Genomic DNA, 13,809 nt, shown 5'->3' on the forward strand with positions numbered 1-13,809 from the left:
TCGATGTATCCGTGCCTGATCCTGAGATTGAGCTAGTATTAGCCAATCGTCCAGGTAGTTCAAAATTCGGATGCCCTGGAGCTGCAACGGGGCCAGAGCTGCGTCCATGCATTTTGTAAACGTTTGAGGAGCCAAAGCTAGTCCGAACGGAAGAACACAGTATTGGTATGCTTTGCCCTCAAAAGCAAACCTGAGGAACTTCCTGTGCCTACTGACGATCTGGATGTGAAAGTATGCATCCTTTAGATCGATGGTCACAAACCAATCTCCGGATTGGACCTGAGACAGAATGGACTTTACTGTTAACATCTTTAACTTGCTCACTCTGAGCACAAGGTTTAGATGACGTAAGTCCAAAATCGGACTTTTGGACAAAATCATCTTTCTTGGGTACAACAAAATACCGGCTGTAGAAGCCTGACTCCATCTGAGTGGGGAGTATCTCCTCTATAGCCCCTTTCTCTAGGAGTGATACGATCTCCTGACCTAAAATCGAGGCGTCCCCAGGACGTACCGTCGTATACCCCACTGAAGAGAGGTGGCCCTTTCCGAAACTGGATAGTGTACCCGTGTCGAATGGTGCGTAGTACGCACCGTGAAATATCGGGCAGGCGTCTCCACGTGGCCCAGTTGTCTGCCAGGGGTCTTGGGTGTTCTATGGTTGAAACATAGACCTGATTTTCTCATATAGGATCCCGAAGCACCTGAGTGGCGGGAAAAACTATAATGGGAAGATGTCCGATTCTGTCGGGCCTGCCCATTGCCCCAACAGTGGGAGATTTGGAGGCCGTCATAAACGGGCCATACTCGCATGACCCTTGGGCTTTTTCTTGAACTCTGAAGGCTGGAATGCGCAGAGTATCCGAGGAGGTGCTCGTCGTAAGGACTCGATCTAAAACTGCCCGAGGCGCAATATGCGGCGGGACCGTCAAGATCGGAGTCTGGAGGCCACAGCGAGAGAGTCGAATATGCTTGTGCGGTTCGTACACTGTCTCTAAAGGAGGGCCTGGCCTCCGAAGACGAGCAGAGGAATCAGGAACTGCTATTAGGGGCCTGAGGACGAGCGGGCTTTGCCGTCGAACTCAGGTCTACTCGCTTGCGTTGCCGTGCGTAAGCCGGTGGGCGAGACCTAGGACCCCAGTCTTTACGAGGGGGTAACCTAGGCGGTGGCTTATGCCGCTGGACCTCGCGGTGCTGTAAGGACGAAGAGCGTGAGCGAGCCGCAGGTGGCTGATGTTCCACTTCCCTAGCCCTGCGAGGGATGAGTTGACGGAATGCAGCGGACTGCTGTTTCGCTGCTCTAAATTTCTCCACGACCGTAGTGACCGAGTCTCCGAACAGACCGTCACTCGAAATGGGGGCATCCAGGAGAAAAGTTCTGTCCTTCTCTTTAATGTCAGTGAGAGTAAGCCAAAGATGGCGCTCAGCTGACACTAACCCTGCCATTGACCTGCCCACTGCCCGAGCTGTGTGCTTGGTAGCCCTAAGCGCCAAGTCAGTAGCTCGTCTGAGCTCTTTAACGGCCTCTGGAGTCAAGCCTTCTCCCTCGTCCAGCTCCTTGAGCACGTCTGCCTGATAAGCCTGGAGTACACCCATGGACTGCCCAGCGGCCATGTAAGATTTTAACATCTTAAAGCCGGCTCGCTATCCCACTCTAACCCCAGCTTATCCACAACGCGTGTTACAATGTCTAATAGTTCACTGTAAGACGGGGAAGTGCGTTTCTCCTGTCCACTCGGAGGGAGAGAACTGCACAGTTCGCCCAATAAATCCTATGAATCGGAGGCTGCTGTGGACAGCACGTCTTCATCATACGGTATACAACCGAAAGACATCGCATCGCGAGCTTCCGGGGTAGGCCGCAAATTGTCAATAACGAAGACCACGGGATCCCCGTAGCGCTCTTCGAGTGCTTGCACATGGCCCGGAGAGAGTGAGAGAAAAGGAGAAAATTCCGTTGACTCGCCCTCTAAACGCCTCGGCTCGCATGCGTCACCCCAAGCGACCATCTCGTGCGGCGCCTCGGCAACCGCAGAAACGGGATGGCGGGGGTTAGACGCGAGGCCTACTTTATTTGAGAAGGCCGCGAACCTCGAGCGCAGTGCTTTTAGCCGTAGGCTATCACAGTGTCGACAATCAGAAAGGCCGGTAAGTGCCGCTTGGGCATGCTGTAGGCCCAAACATTGCACGCACCTGTCATGAGTGTCTCCTCCTGCGATGAACCTGTCACACGGCTCGATGCATCTCCTGTAGCTCATCGTGTCCGCTGAAGAGGAGAAAACTGCTCTTTTTAGAGAAATAGCTAAGAACACAACATTTTTTTTTGTTTGTTTTCCTACGGGCGACAGATGATTCGCTTCCTGAAGGAAATGAAATCTGATGAAAATAGCGCGCAGCACGCTTTATAGTTCACCTACGTGCGCTTTGGGGACGGTGCTAAGCGCTATTTGGCCAATGAATTGGCGTGATGGTATAAGGGCTTCAGACATTCGTCACACCGAAGGTGTTCCCAAAGTGATGATGTCATCGCAGCATCGAAGTGAGCCTATGAGAGGGAACATCCACCAATGGGGTTTTTTTTTTTTTACTCAAATCTAAATTTCAGACTCATCGCCTATGAAAGTTTACATGACCTCCAGTACAGTAGGTGGCGATAAGGCTCCTAAGGAGTTATTCATCATAAAACAAGAAGAAGATTTAAATCAGCGCACAGCCAGTGAAGGATCGAACGCAAACTGTAGAGCATTTGCTGATTAACTGTAGGGCATATGAAAGGGAAAGAATACAGTTAAAAGAGGAATTAAAATCAGACAGAATGTGTTAAACAGTTCTCATAAAGGTTATGAAGCTCTTATTAATTTTTTGAAAAGAACAAGTTTATATAAAATATAGGTAGAAGGTTTTTTTTAATTTTTCATTTTTTTTGTTATGCATTTATTTATTAATTTTTTATTTTTATTTATTTTGTTTTTTTTATTAGCATTTCCCTTGATATCATCGCCTCACACTCCATCCCAGTAGGTGGTGGAATATGCACCAAAAGCTGGTTTGCCAACCGCCATTAAACATCATAAGAAGAAGAAGAAGAAGGATGAACACAAACTGTTTTGAACGAGTGCACCTTTCTTAACAACCAAAAATGGCTGTTTCATGGTCTGTTGAGGAAGTACAGACGTTCCTCTCCTTGATAGCAGAGGAGCGGATCCAGTGAGAGCGTGATGGGGCGACACAGAATGAAAAAGTTTTTCTGGAGTCTCGGCAGTAGAGGCGGCGCAACTATAACGACATGTGAATATTCCCACCCACTCTAAAGTATGGCGCGCACTCAGTGCCAAAATCAAACGTTCGAACGACGGATCGAACGTCAAACCGAACGTCTTGAGCTTTGAGCGTATGGGTGCGTATGGGAGCTGCGGGTGACCCAAGTGACGACAAGACGTGACGTCAGCGTCTTGAAATTAGCTGGTTTTTAAACATGTAAAGAGACATGCTGCTGTGTAAAGGCTATAAATGGACTTGCAGGCAATACATATAGATATTGTTCACCTAAGACAACACTAAATATTTTTTTTCTGAATCCTGTGCTTGAGTATGTGTTTTACTTTCAAAGAGCAGACATACAGTACGTTTTTATTGTTTATAGTATTATACAATGTTCACAGTGTTACATATAACAATCAAACAATTAAATTATTTACTTTTCTAACAATTTACAATTTTCAAAAATTGACATACTGTCATATTGAGAACATTTATGTCAGGAATATCACAAACGTGTTACAACGTGTCTTCACACGTAAACAACACGTTGGGAACACGATCGGTTACTTGCACTTCCACCGGTCGCCATTGGAACGCGTTAATATGATTGTATGCAAATGATCAATAATTTTGTTCTGGCTCATTGTTTGTATGTGGAAGACATGAAAATCAACGAACCTTAAATACAAAATTTAGTCTGTTCAAAGAATTTACAGATTTAGCTGATTAGGCCTAAATGATAATAATAATTTAGTAATTTTAAGATTCAGTAAACGTAAACAACACGTTGGGAACACGATCGGTTACTTGCACTTCCACCGGTCCCATAGGAACGTGTTACATATGATTGTATGCAAATGATCAATAATTTTGTTCTGGCTCATTGTTTGTATGTGGAAGACATGAAAATCAACGAACCTTAAATACAAAATTTAGTCTGTTCAAAGAATTTACAGATTTAGCTGATTAGGCCTAAATGATAATAATAATTTAGTAATTTTAAGATTCAGTAAGTATTGATATTTCTCTTTAGTCTTTGAAAATAAAAGATCATGCTTATATTTTATCCACTTTTATTAGTTATTTGTTATTTGTTTGATATTATGTATTTATTTTTATGCATGTTTTTAAAAAACTTAAGTGAGGAACATTGAAAGACCAATTTGTCCTCCTAAAACGGCAATAAAATGGCATGAGGTCTAGTAAAAAATTGACACAAAAATAGATCTACATATGCACGATTAATCATTAAAAGATTAGTATTTCTTTGTTGAAAACATGTAATAATAAAGTAAGTATTGGGGTAACAGTTCATGGTCCAGATATAAACACTGATGTTTCAGCAGCCGTGATCAAAATGACTAAATTACCTTTAAAAACAGTAATTCAGGAGAATTCAGCAGAACCTCAAGTAAATTACATGTTATTTTGTATATTCATGATATACAGGTGGGATCTTTTTTAATTTATCACTCAGAACGACTTAGCCGAATAGCCTACAACGATTTTCTTTAATTACTTATTTAAATACAGCAAGCAGGGCCTGCAGGATTTCTTCCGAGGGGACGCACAGTTTTTTTTTTTTTGGGAGGACCAAATGATCAGTGAGAGCAGAACGAATGTGTCATGTTTTAAACTCAACAAAATGGTCAAATACATCTATCAAGAGCATGCTCACAGATAAAAACAACAGAGAACAAAACAGCGTTGGATGAAGTGGACTAGAGCCCTGCACGGGCCTCAAATATAGGCCCTATAGCCCGGCCTTGTCCGACAGCTCATCAGAATTCTCGGCCCGAGCCCATCTTTTTTCTCCCTTCTCCCAAAACAGCTTATACTACTGTTTCGGCTATTAAAATAGTTCAGTTTTGTGTATAATGGAAAAGTGATTCTATTGCGTTTCTTTTTTTATATAAAGTTAATTTAGAAAAACGTTTGGAGCATTTTTTGTTCGTTAAATGTAAGTTTTTTTTGTTTGTTTTTAAAGTAACGACCAAGCGGCCAGCCGCAGACAGTGAGTTGATCATAGCCTATGTTTGATCAATTTAGCCTTCTCAAATCATCACGACTTGCCTAAAATAAAATCTATAGAAATAAAACAGTTCAAGCATATCACAATGTTAGTTTAAATGTTTAACCTATAGATAAATGCGCGCTGTTAGACGCATATCCAATCGTTTGTGTGGAGAGTGGAAGGCAGCTGAAGCACGCTTTGCAGGACATGGAGGCGCCAGTGCGATCACTTGCATTTTTTTCTAACAGTGGAAACAACCTAAATACGCCGTAATTTTTTCTCATAAAGGTAAGAATAATACATCATTTGGAACTGTAAAGGGTCTACTTTTATTTTTGTGCGCTCACAATATCAACAAAACGTTGTGCTTTTATAAAATAAATAGGAAAACGGGATGCGCATTCTGCCATCTTGGTCTTGAACAGGAGTGCTGAATGATGAACTGAAACTCAACGAATTGCCTCACAGACATGATATATATATATATATATAGAGAGAGAGAGAGAGAGAGAGAGAGAGCAATCGTTTGTGTGGAGAGTGGAAGGCAGCTGAAGCACGCTTTGCAGGACATGGAGGCGCCAGTGCGATCACTTGCATTTTTTTCTAACAGTGGAAACAACCTAAATACGCCGTAATTTTTTCTCATAAAGGTAAGAATAATACATCATTTGGAACTGTAAAGGGTCTACTTTTATTTTTGTGCGCTCACAATATCAACAAAACGTTGTGCTTTTATAAAATAAATAGGAAAACGGGATGCGCATTCTGCCATCTTGGTCTTGAACAGGAGTGCTGAATGATGAACTGAAACTCAACGAATTGCCTCACAGACATGATATATATATATATATATAGAGAGAGAGAGAGAGAGAGAGAGAGAGAGAGAGAGAGAGAGAGAGAGAGAGAGAGAGAGTTAAATTATTCTTTTATCTTGGTCTTGAACAGGAGTGCTGAATGATGAACTGAAACTCAACGAATTGCCTCACAGACATGATATATATAGAGAGAGAGAGAGAGAGAGAGAGAGAGAGAGAGAGAGAGAGCTTTAAATTACTACTTTAAAACGAAATAATTATTTCATTATGTAATCGGTAAAGATGCATTTCTCTCTGTCCAATGAGGAGATGGTGAGTAATTTTTTTCAACACCATAATTGATTGATGTCTAAAATATAAAAATAAGGAAAAGCCTTAAAAAGGCCCGATTATAATTTGCGTTTTATTTGTATTATTCTATATAATTAAAAAATAAAACTAATTATAATGGCATAGGCTATATGTAAAGCTTTGTGCTATATTTGTATAGCTGCTTATATTTTCTGATTTTTTATGTTGCTCTGTTCTGAATACCTTAAAATTTAAAGGATTTACTGCAACTCAATTTTGTCTGATATGTGAATTATTTATTTGCCTATTAGTATTTTTTAATCCATGCCGCAAACGCTTTAAAAAAACGATTTAACAATTACTTTATTGCATTCCAGATGCTTTTAAAGAACTTTTCACTATATATTTTATGGGTAGCTTGAATATAAAACATTGTCATGAATTTGTTGTATTCCCATTTGCAAAATAGCTTAATTAATTGTTGTAGGCTAACCCGATCTCATGATGAAGGTGCATATAGCTTGATTTTCTGTTTCTATTTGGCGTAATATTTATATGCAAAAATGTACTTTGGCGTGCAAAAGATAAATTCATAATTAATGGCATGGCTGGTTCAGTCGACAGAAATACGGGACACATATAGCCACTAACTGCTGAAATGTTTGCAAGGCAAATCTCAGGTCAGTCTGAGCGCTCATTGAACATGCCTTCAGCCATACATACTGCAGGCGCCACTGACAGTAAGTTCAGCAGTACAGCAGTACAGCAGGCCTACAGCAGCATGCAGGAAATGGTTGAGTATTATTTTAGGTACAAAATATCTTTATTGTAGCCTAATGCTTGTAATGTCCATTTATAGTCTTTACACAGCAGCTTGGCTCCTTAAATGTTTAAAAACCAGCTAATTTCAAGACGCTGACGTCACGTCTGGTCATCACGTGGGTCACCCGCAGTGTAAGACGCTCAAAGCTCAAGACGTTCGAATAGACGTTCAGTCGGTCGTTTAATTTTGGCACGGAGTGCGCGCCATATAAAGCGGTACTAAACTGTAGTGGAAACGCGAGCCGAGCCGTGCCGTACTGAGCCGTGCCGAGCCGAATCGTATAAGCGCCATAAGATGTTTATGATTTAGAATGCTGAAAATATTATTTATTTATGATTTATTATGCTGAAATGAGTGATGTGCCTGCCTGTGATGAGGAGATTGTGAATAAAAAAAAAAGAATATTAGTTGAATTTAAAATAAACATTTGAATTTGAATGTTAGGTGTGCGTCAGGGAGCGTCATAAGTGGCGCACGAGATGCGGTGATAATGATGTAAGTGACATTGCATTTTAATGTTTTGTCTAGCCCACGAGATGCGCCGCTGCTGTTATGCATTCAAAATATTAGAGAAATATAGAAGCTCAATGCAGAGAAGATCTTGATTAGGTGAAAACCGAAACCAAGCCATTCACACAGATGCATATTCAGCGCATTTTTAGACGGACAAATATGACTGCTGCACTCGCGTCTCACACAAGAGATGTAGCCATGCAAAGTTAAAACAGTTTAAACCTTTAGAAAACACGTCGCGAATTTGTGGAGGTTTATTCCTTTTCACTGCATCTCTTATGTTTTTTTTAAATACAATCTGTGTGGTTGGCGCTTTGGCTCTTTGAATTAACCCAGCAAGCAATAGCCGTCATTTCAACGTCTCGGTTAAGTATAGACCCGATATATTCCGGCTATGTGTAACCCACTTCCCAGCAAGCAATTTTGCGTTTAAAAGACGTCTATTAGACGTCTAAATGAGGCTAAATTTAGGCTGTCAGTGAAAATCTAATAGACGTCTAATCATAGCCCAAGAATAGACTAGTCATCAATTAGACCGCTATTAAACGTCTAATAGACAACAAAATTACAATCCATACATACAGCTTTTATTAAGAAAAATAACATTTTTAACAACTTGGACAACTTAAGACGATACAAAATGATAAAAAATACAAAATAATTAATGACAAAATAAAATGTTATAAATACAATACACTTAAATATAAATATTATGATTTTAAAAAATCTGGAGTTTTTAACAACTTAAGATAATAAAAATATAAAAATGAAAAAATAAAATATTTTAAATAACTTAAGATAACTTAAGATATTTAAAATAAAAAATATATAATACAAATCAAGAGCATGTTATCACACATAACATTAAACATTACAGATAAACGACAACATAAAAAAGATGAACCCTTTTGTTGGTTTACTTTTAACAAATAAAACAACCAACAGTGAACTTAAAGGAAATTATTAATTTTTGGTTTTATTTCTTGTTTAAAATGCCTCCCAACTGCATTCCTCAAGTCCAACTCTGTTGCTGCCGGGAAGTTGGTCATCACAGCATCTGCCAAATAAGAAAGAAAAAAAAAAGCACAAGAAAAGCTTGACATAATTTTTTACTCCAATTACACTAATTGTGACAGGGAGTCATTCTCTTTTGCTTGGATGCCAACTAAAAACAAAAACGAGATATATAGTGTATCAACATTCAGTGTGTTAAAAAAGAGAGAAGCTCTCTGGTAAATGTTGTGTGTTTCATTTCAAAATGACCAGTAAAGGAATTATTTTTTACATTTCTGATTTGCGTTGTAGCTTATTGAGTATTGACACCACAATGTTTGATTAATGTGGCAAGATTTGTAGGCTTTACCTGTCCAGCATCCCTCCGGCACTGTCTTTGAGGTTTCTTCCATCAACTCTGCACAACTTTGACACCTGAATAACACATGCCAATGTCAGGCAGGTAGTATTATATGCGTCTGTGTACGAGTGTTTACCAACCTTAAACACTGATGCCCATTGACCTGCAAGTTTTCCATCACTAATCCTTTAAAACACTTTATTCCAACAGTTTAATTTTTTCCCTATTAGTGCCCCCACAATCTGTCTCTGCCTCTCCAAAACTGTCTGGCACAACTGACTTCATAACAACACAGTGATAGCTGCTGTAACTAAAAAGTAGCCCAGTACACACATTAACCTCAAATGTACATGGAATAATAAATTCACCCCTACCGTTTTATTACATTATGTTTTCTGTTTGTACTGTTTAGGTTTTAATGCTGCATTGCACATCTGAGCTAGTTTTTTTTTTTTTTTACCATTGCTGCCCGGATCTTTTCCAGATGTTGAAACTCCTCCTCAGTTTCTCCAATTCTTCTGAGTGTGTTCACTGTATAAATTAATATGGATTGATCTTTGTCAAAGCTGTGTTTGCTCTGTTGTTTGCTCTTTGCTCTTCTTGCGCTGTTTCAAAATCGATTGAGTTTGTAAACACATACAAATGATAAAACTTTTACTCCATTAAATTTTGCAATTAATCCTCTGAACACATGCGTGCTGAACCGTGGGCCTAGTCATGGAGAACTATCAACTACAATCTGCTCCCTTCACTAAAATGTAACGGTTCCTAAACATAATAACAAATAATATAGATAAATAATGAACACATGTCAAAACGAAAACACAGATACTTACAAGACCAATTAGGAATGTCCGTTATCGTTTGTTTGCCCGCTGCTCTCCGACAAGTAAACTTCGTGCTCTCTCGTGGAAAAACAAAATTCAAAACACAACACACTGATCTCTAACTCTCGTGTGTCGCGTTGCCAGCTGTCATGTCTCATGTAGGGCTACAATTGCCATCTAGCGGTTGGGAATTGTAATTAAATTTTTATTTAGAATAATTTTTAGGCTATATTTAGACGTCTAATAGACGTATTTTAAACGCAAAATTGCTTGCTGGGAAGCAATGCATAAATGCATGATGCTGTTTTGTTCATAATTGTTTATGCAATTTACGAAATTACATTTGATTTATGAGTTAATTTAGACGTAATGCAGGTTTTTTTTATAGACATTGCTGCATTATTTTGCTCATTGCGCCCTCCTGTGGCCTTGGGAGACAAGCCAAAAGTTTCCTTCAGACCTATTTAATCTGCATATAAAACATTAGAAATTAGATATTTGTTTAATTTGTATTGTGTGTTTGACTGTTAAAACAAAAAATATTTGTTGCTTGTCTCAATAAATTGGGTTAATTTAAAAATACAGTGGTTAAATTTAAACATTTTTTCTATTGCTCTTTGTTTTAAATAAGGTTATAAAAAATGTCAATAATTATCGATACCGAACGATATGAAACATTATATCGTTGATACATTTTTTAGCTATATCGCCCAGCCTTAAGTCCTAGGTTTTTCTCTATACTTGGAAAAAAACAAAAACAATTCCCTGGACTCTCTAGGCCAGTAATTATCAATAATTATCAAAAGAAATTAACATTTACCTTTTGGGAAGCTATAAAGGGGTCATTTAGAAAAGGGGCCTGTCCAAATTTACCCAAAATCCAATAAAGCCTAAAGGAAAACTCAAAATTTCACAAAACCTGCTTAGCACACAAAAGGAGATTCTAAACACACATGCAAAGTTTTAAGGGGATCAGACCACAACTGGCGCTATAACAGTCATAAACATTAAAAAACATATTTCTATGGTAAATTACCTGCATTTGCCAAAAATGCTTTTTAATCATTGATTTAGGTGGGTCCAGCCTTGCTAAATAATATGTAGCATAATGTATTTTTCCTTGTATGCTTAAATGTCTTAAGTGTTTAAACCTCGGTAATCGCTGCTTGCAGCTATATTTATTATTATTGTTGTTGCTGTCGTCATTAATTGTTTTATAAATACAGGCAGTCACTGGTTGCTTTCTTTTATTTTTTTATTGATTGATGTGTGTGTGTGTGTGTGTGTGTGTGCTTGCAGATGCTTGGTGACCATAGAATAATAAAGTATGACTGACCACTAATCTCTGTCAAATATCTCCGCCTACTGTTCGACACACATTCTGTGAAATGTCATTAATTAATACCATAATTTGTTTCCTCTTTAATCCAAAAGGAGGTGTAATACCTAAAGAAAAACATCTGTTAGCATCCATAGCCTATTAATCTAAATGGTGCAGGACACTGCCAGGGCTTGTTTATAAAGTAGACCAGAGAGGTCATCATTTACTGTGATAGAATGAAATAATTGATATTTAAATGTTTCTTGCAAAAAAAAAAAGAAAAAAAAAAAGGAAAATAAAGTTGGAATACACAGATATTTCACAATGAAGTAAGACCAACCTCTCAGTAGTCAAATATTTGTTTGCTTTCCGAGTCACAATATAGGCTACATAATTTCATTATTAATCGCCATATTGTCTTATTTTTTCTTGTTTCCTATTATGCACTTATTACTTTTGCCTATACTAGTGAGTGAGAGGTAGAATCAGGATGTTTGTTTCTCTTTTGCGATGTGGCAACGATTTCGAAGTAAAAAGTGCGCTTCGTGTCTAGCTGGAATAATCAGTCAGTAGTGGAAATTTCTCTTGTAGCTCTTTTATATATTTTTATATTTACATATCTTTTGTTTACTAAATAGTTAAAATATCGTATGTCTGGGTGTGATCAGACATTACAGATCTTTTAACATTGTTGCAAACACGGTTTTATAATTTCAGAGGTGAAAATCATACTTACAGAAAAAGTAGTGAAAAAGTGACGTTTGTCAAATAAAGGTGGGAAGAATATGACCACATACAGTCTTGTCTAATCGTGTGGTTAAATATAGTCAAGTGAAATCTGAATCTGGTGACTTATGTGTAGAACGGGTTGTGCGACGAAGAGGGGTGGGCGGCACAAACACAACGATATTAAACTATTCCATCAAATCACCAGGCTTACTTATTTGTGCTTTGTCTTATTTTCCATTGACAACACCTGATATCCTCTACAGAGGAAAAAGTGAATCTGTCTGATGTATTGCATATCACTCACTGTAAGGAAATACATATTACTGCTTTAAAACAGGCATCTAGCCTATAAATATCTACTAGAGACAGACAGACAGATAGATAGATAGATAGATAGATAGATAGATAGATAGATAGATAGATAGATGAAGCTGGATTATGACATTACAATGAACAACATAATCATATAGAAAACATTAGCGACTTTTTATCAAATTTCTTTCAAAAGTCGTAATGAACTTTTAAAAAGTTATTGGTTTTGGCGCGAGACATTGCGCTGACACCCAATTGATCACGCGAGAATGAAGATGGACCTCGCGGATTGGTCGCTTGAACACCAATTAAATCGAGGCTGAGTCGATCCTTCTTGACAGGGAATCTAGATAAAAAGTTTGAGGTGGACACACAAGTAAAAGTTTGGAGAGTCGGAGTTAAATGCAGAGAGAGAAGATGAGCGACACAGAGGAATCTGAGCAACCTCAGCCCGAGAGAAAAGTTATCGGTAGGGGTTCAGTGACTTCAGCGACAATAATACGTTTATTGAAAACATACTGCAGATGATAGAAATGAACACGTCATGTATGTGGGGTGAAACGTGACTGACAGACTTTACTGACAATTGCCGTTTGTGTCTTGTATTTTGCTTTACATTTCGACAGTATCGTCTTTCAGAAAATGGTTTCATTTTTGTGGCGGACAGAAATAAAGTTGAATTCACTACTTCCACGTGCGACTTTACATGTTGTATCGAGAAAGCTGTAGATAAATGCTTTTTAGAAACCACGGTTACCGTCATCCTGACTTATTTTACCATTTATAACTCTTAACTTATCACTGGACATTCTGTCTCTTGTTGGGATTTAATATTCTGTTTCTGTAATTACAGAATAAAGCGAAATTAAAGGAACATGTCTGGTAGGATCTAAAGTTGTCCATATTTGAAGCAGGCCAGCGTTTGACTGTTTACACAGTGAGACTGCATTGATGACCCACATTTCTGCACGCTGTCACCATGTGCTTTGTGGGAGGGATTTAACTGCAGGTGTGCTGCATGTCGTTAGGTAAAAGATTTACATAATGAGCCATTTGTAATTGCCCATATTTACCCGCTGGATCACATAATAATAAGATTATGTCCTTCCTATCGGGCCAAAAACGCGTGTATGTTCGTCTACCTTTATGTCTTGGATAAAATTGTCGGCTGCGCTTGAGTGGCCTAAGAGGTTGAAGGCTCTCAAAGTTTGTAGCTGATTCATACACATGACCCACAATGTTCAAATGAGTTGGTTCCTCGGGCTTTGCTTGAGCATACGAATCCTGTCAGATCTTCTCACTAGATGGTGATATACTATTTTTCTTCTCTATTGCAGCGACAGGTGTGCAGGGAACTGTGAAATGGTTCAATGTGCGCAATGGATATGGCTTCATCAATAGGTATGTTAATAATACTGAAATGACCGCTCACCTGACTAACTATATGCACAGAGACACAGTCTGATGGATACTGTGGAGTCCAAACGTCTGAGACCACTAGTGTCCCCCCCCCCCCCCCCCCCCCCCCCACCCCCAACCACAAACCAAC

The 13,809-nt window shown here is 38.8% G+C and overlaps 1 protein-coding gene across 3 annotated transcripts in view; it reads left to right on the top strand.

Annotated features, from left to right (window-relative positions):
* Positions 1-12,612: 12,612 nt before the first annotated feature.
* The window catches only part of LOC107565716 (Y-box-binding protein 2-A-like), a 25,490-nt gene continuing 24,293 nt past the window's right edge, over positions 12,613-13,809 (top strand). For all 3 annotated transcript variants that reach the window (XM_016250977.1, XM_016250978.1, XM_016250980.1), the window contains exons 1-2: positions 12,613-12,729; positions 13,598-13,661. In XM_016250977.1, the coding sequence (XP_016106463.1) occupies positions 12,663-12,729; positions 13,598-13,661 (131 nt within the window). In that variant the 5' untranslated portion in view covers positions 12,613-12,662. The remainder of the gene's footprint in view (positions 12,730-13,597; positions 13,662-13,809) is intronic.

Source organism: Sinocyclocheilus grahami, unplaced genomic scaffold, assembly GCF_001515645.1.
Source record: "Sinocyclocheilus grahami isolate Dianchi unplaced genomic scaffold, SAMN03320097.WGS_v1.1 scaffold1020.1, whole genome shotgun sequence".
In the NCBI taxonomy this organism is placed as follows: domain Eukaryota; kingdom Metazoa; phylum Chordata; class Actinopteri; order Cypriniformes; family Cyprinidae; genus Sinocyclocheilus; species Sinocyclocheilus grahami.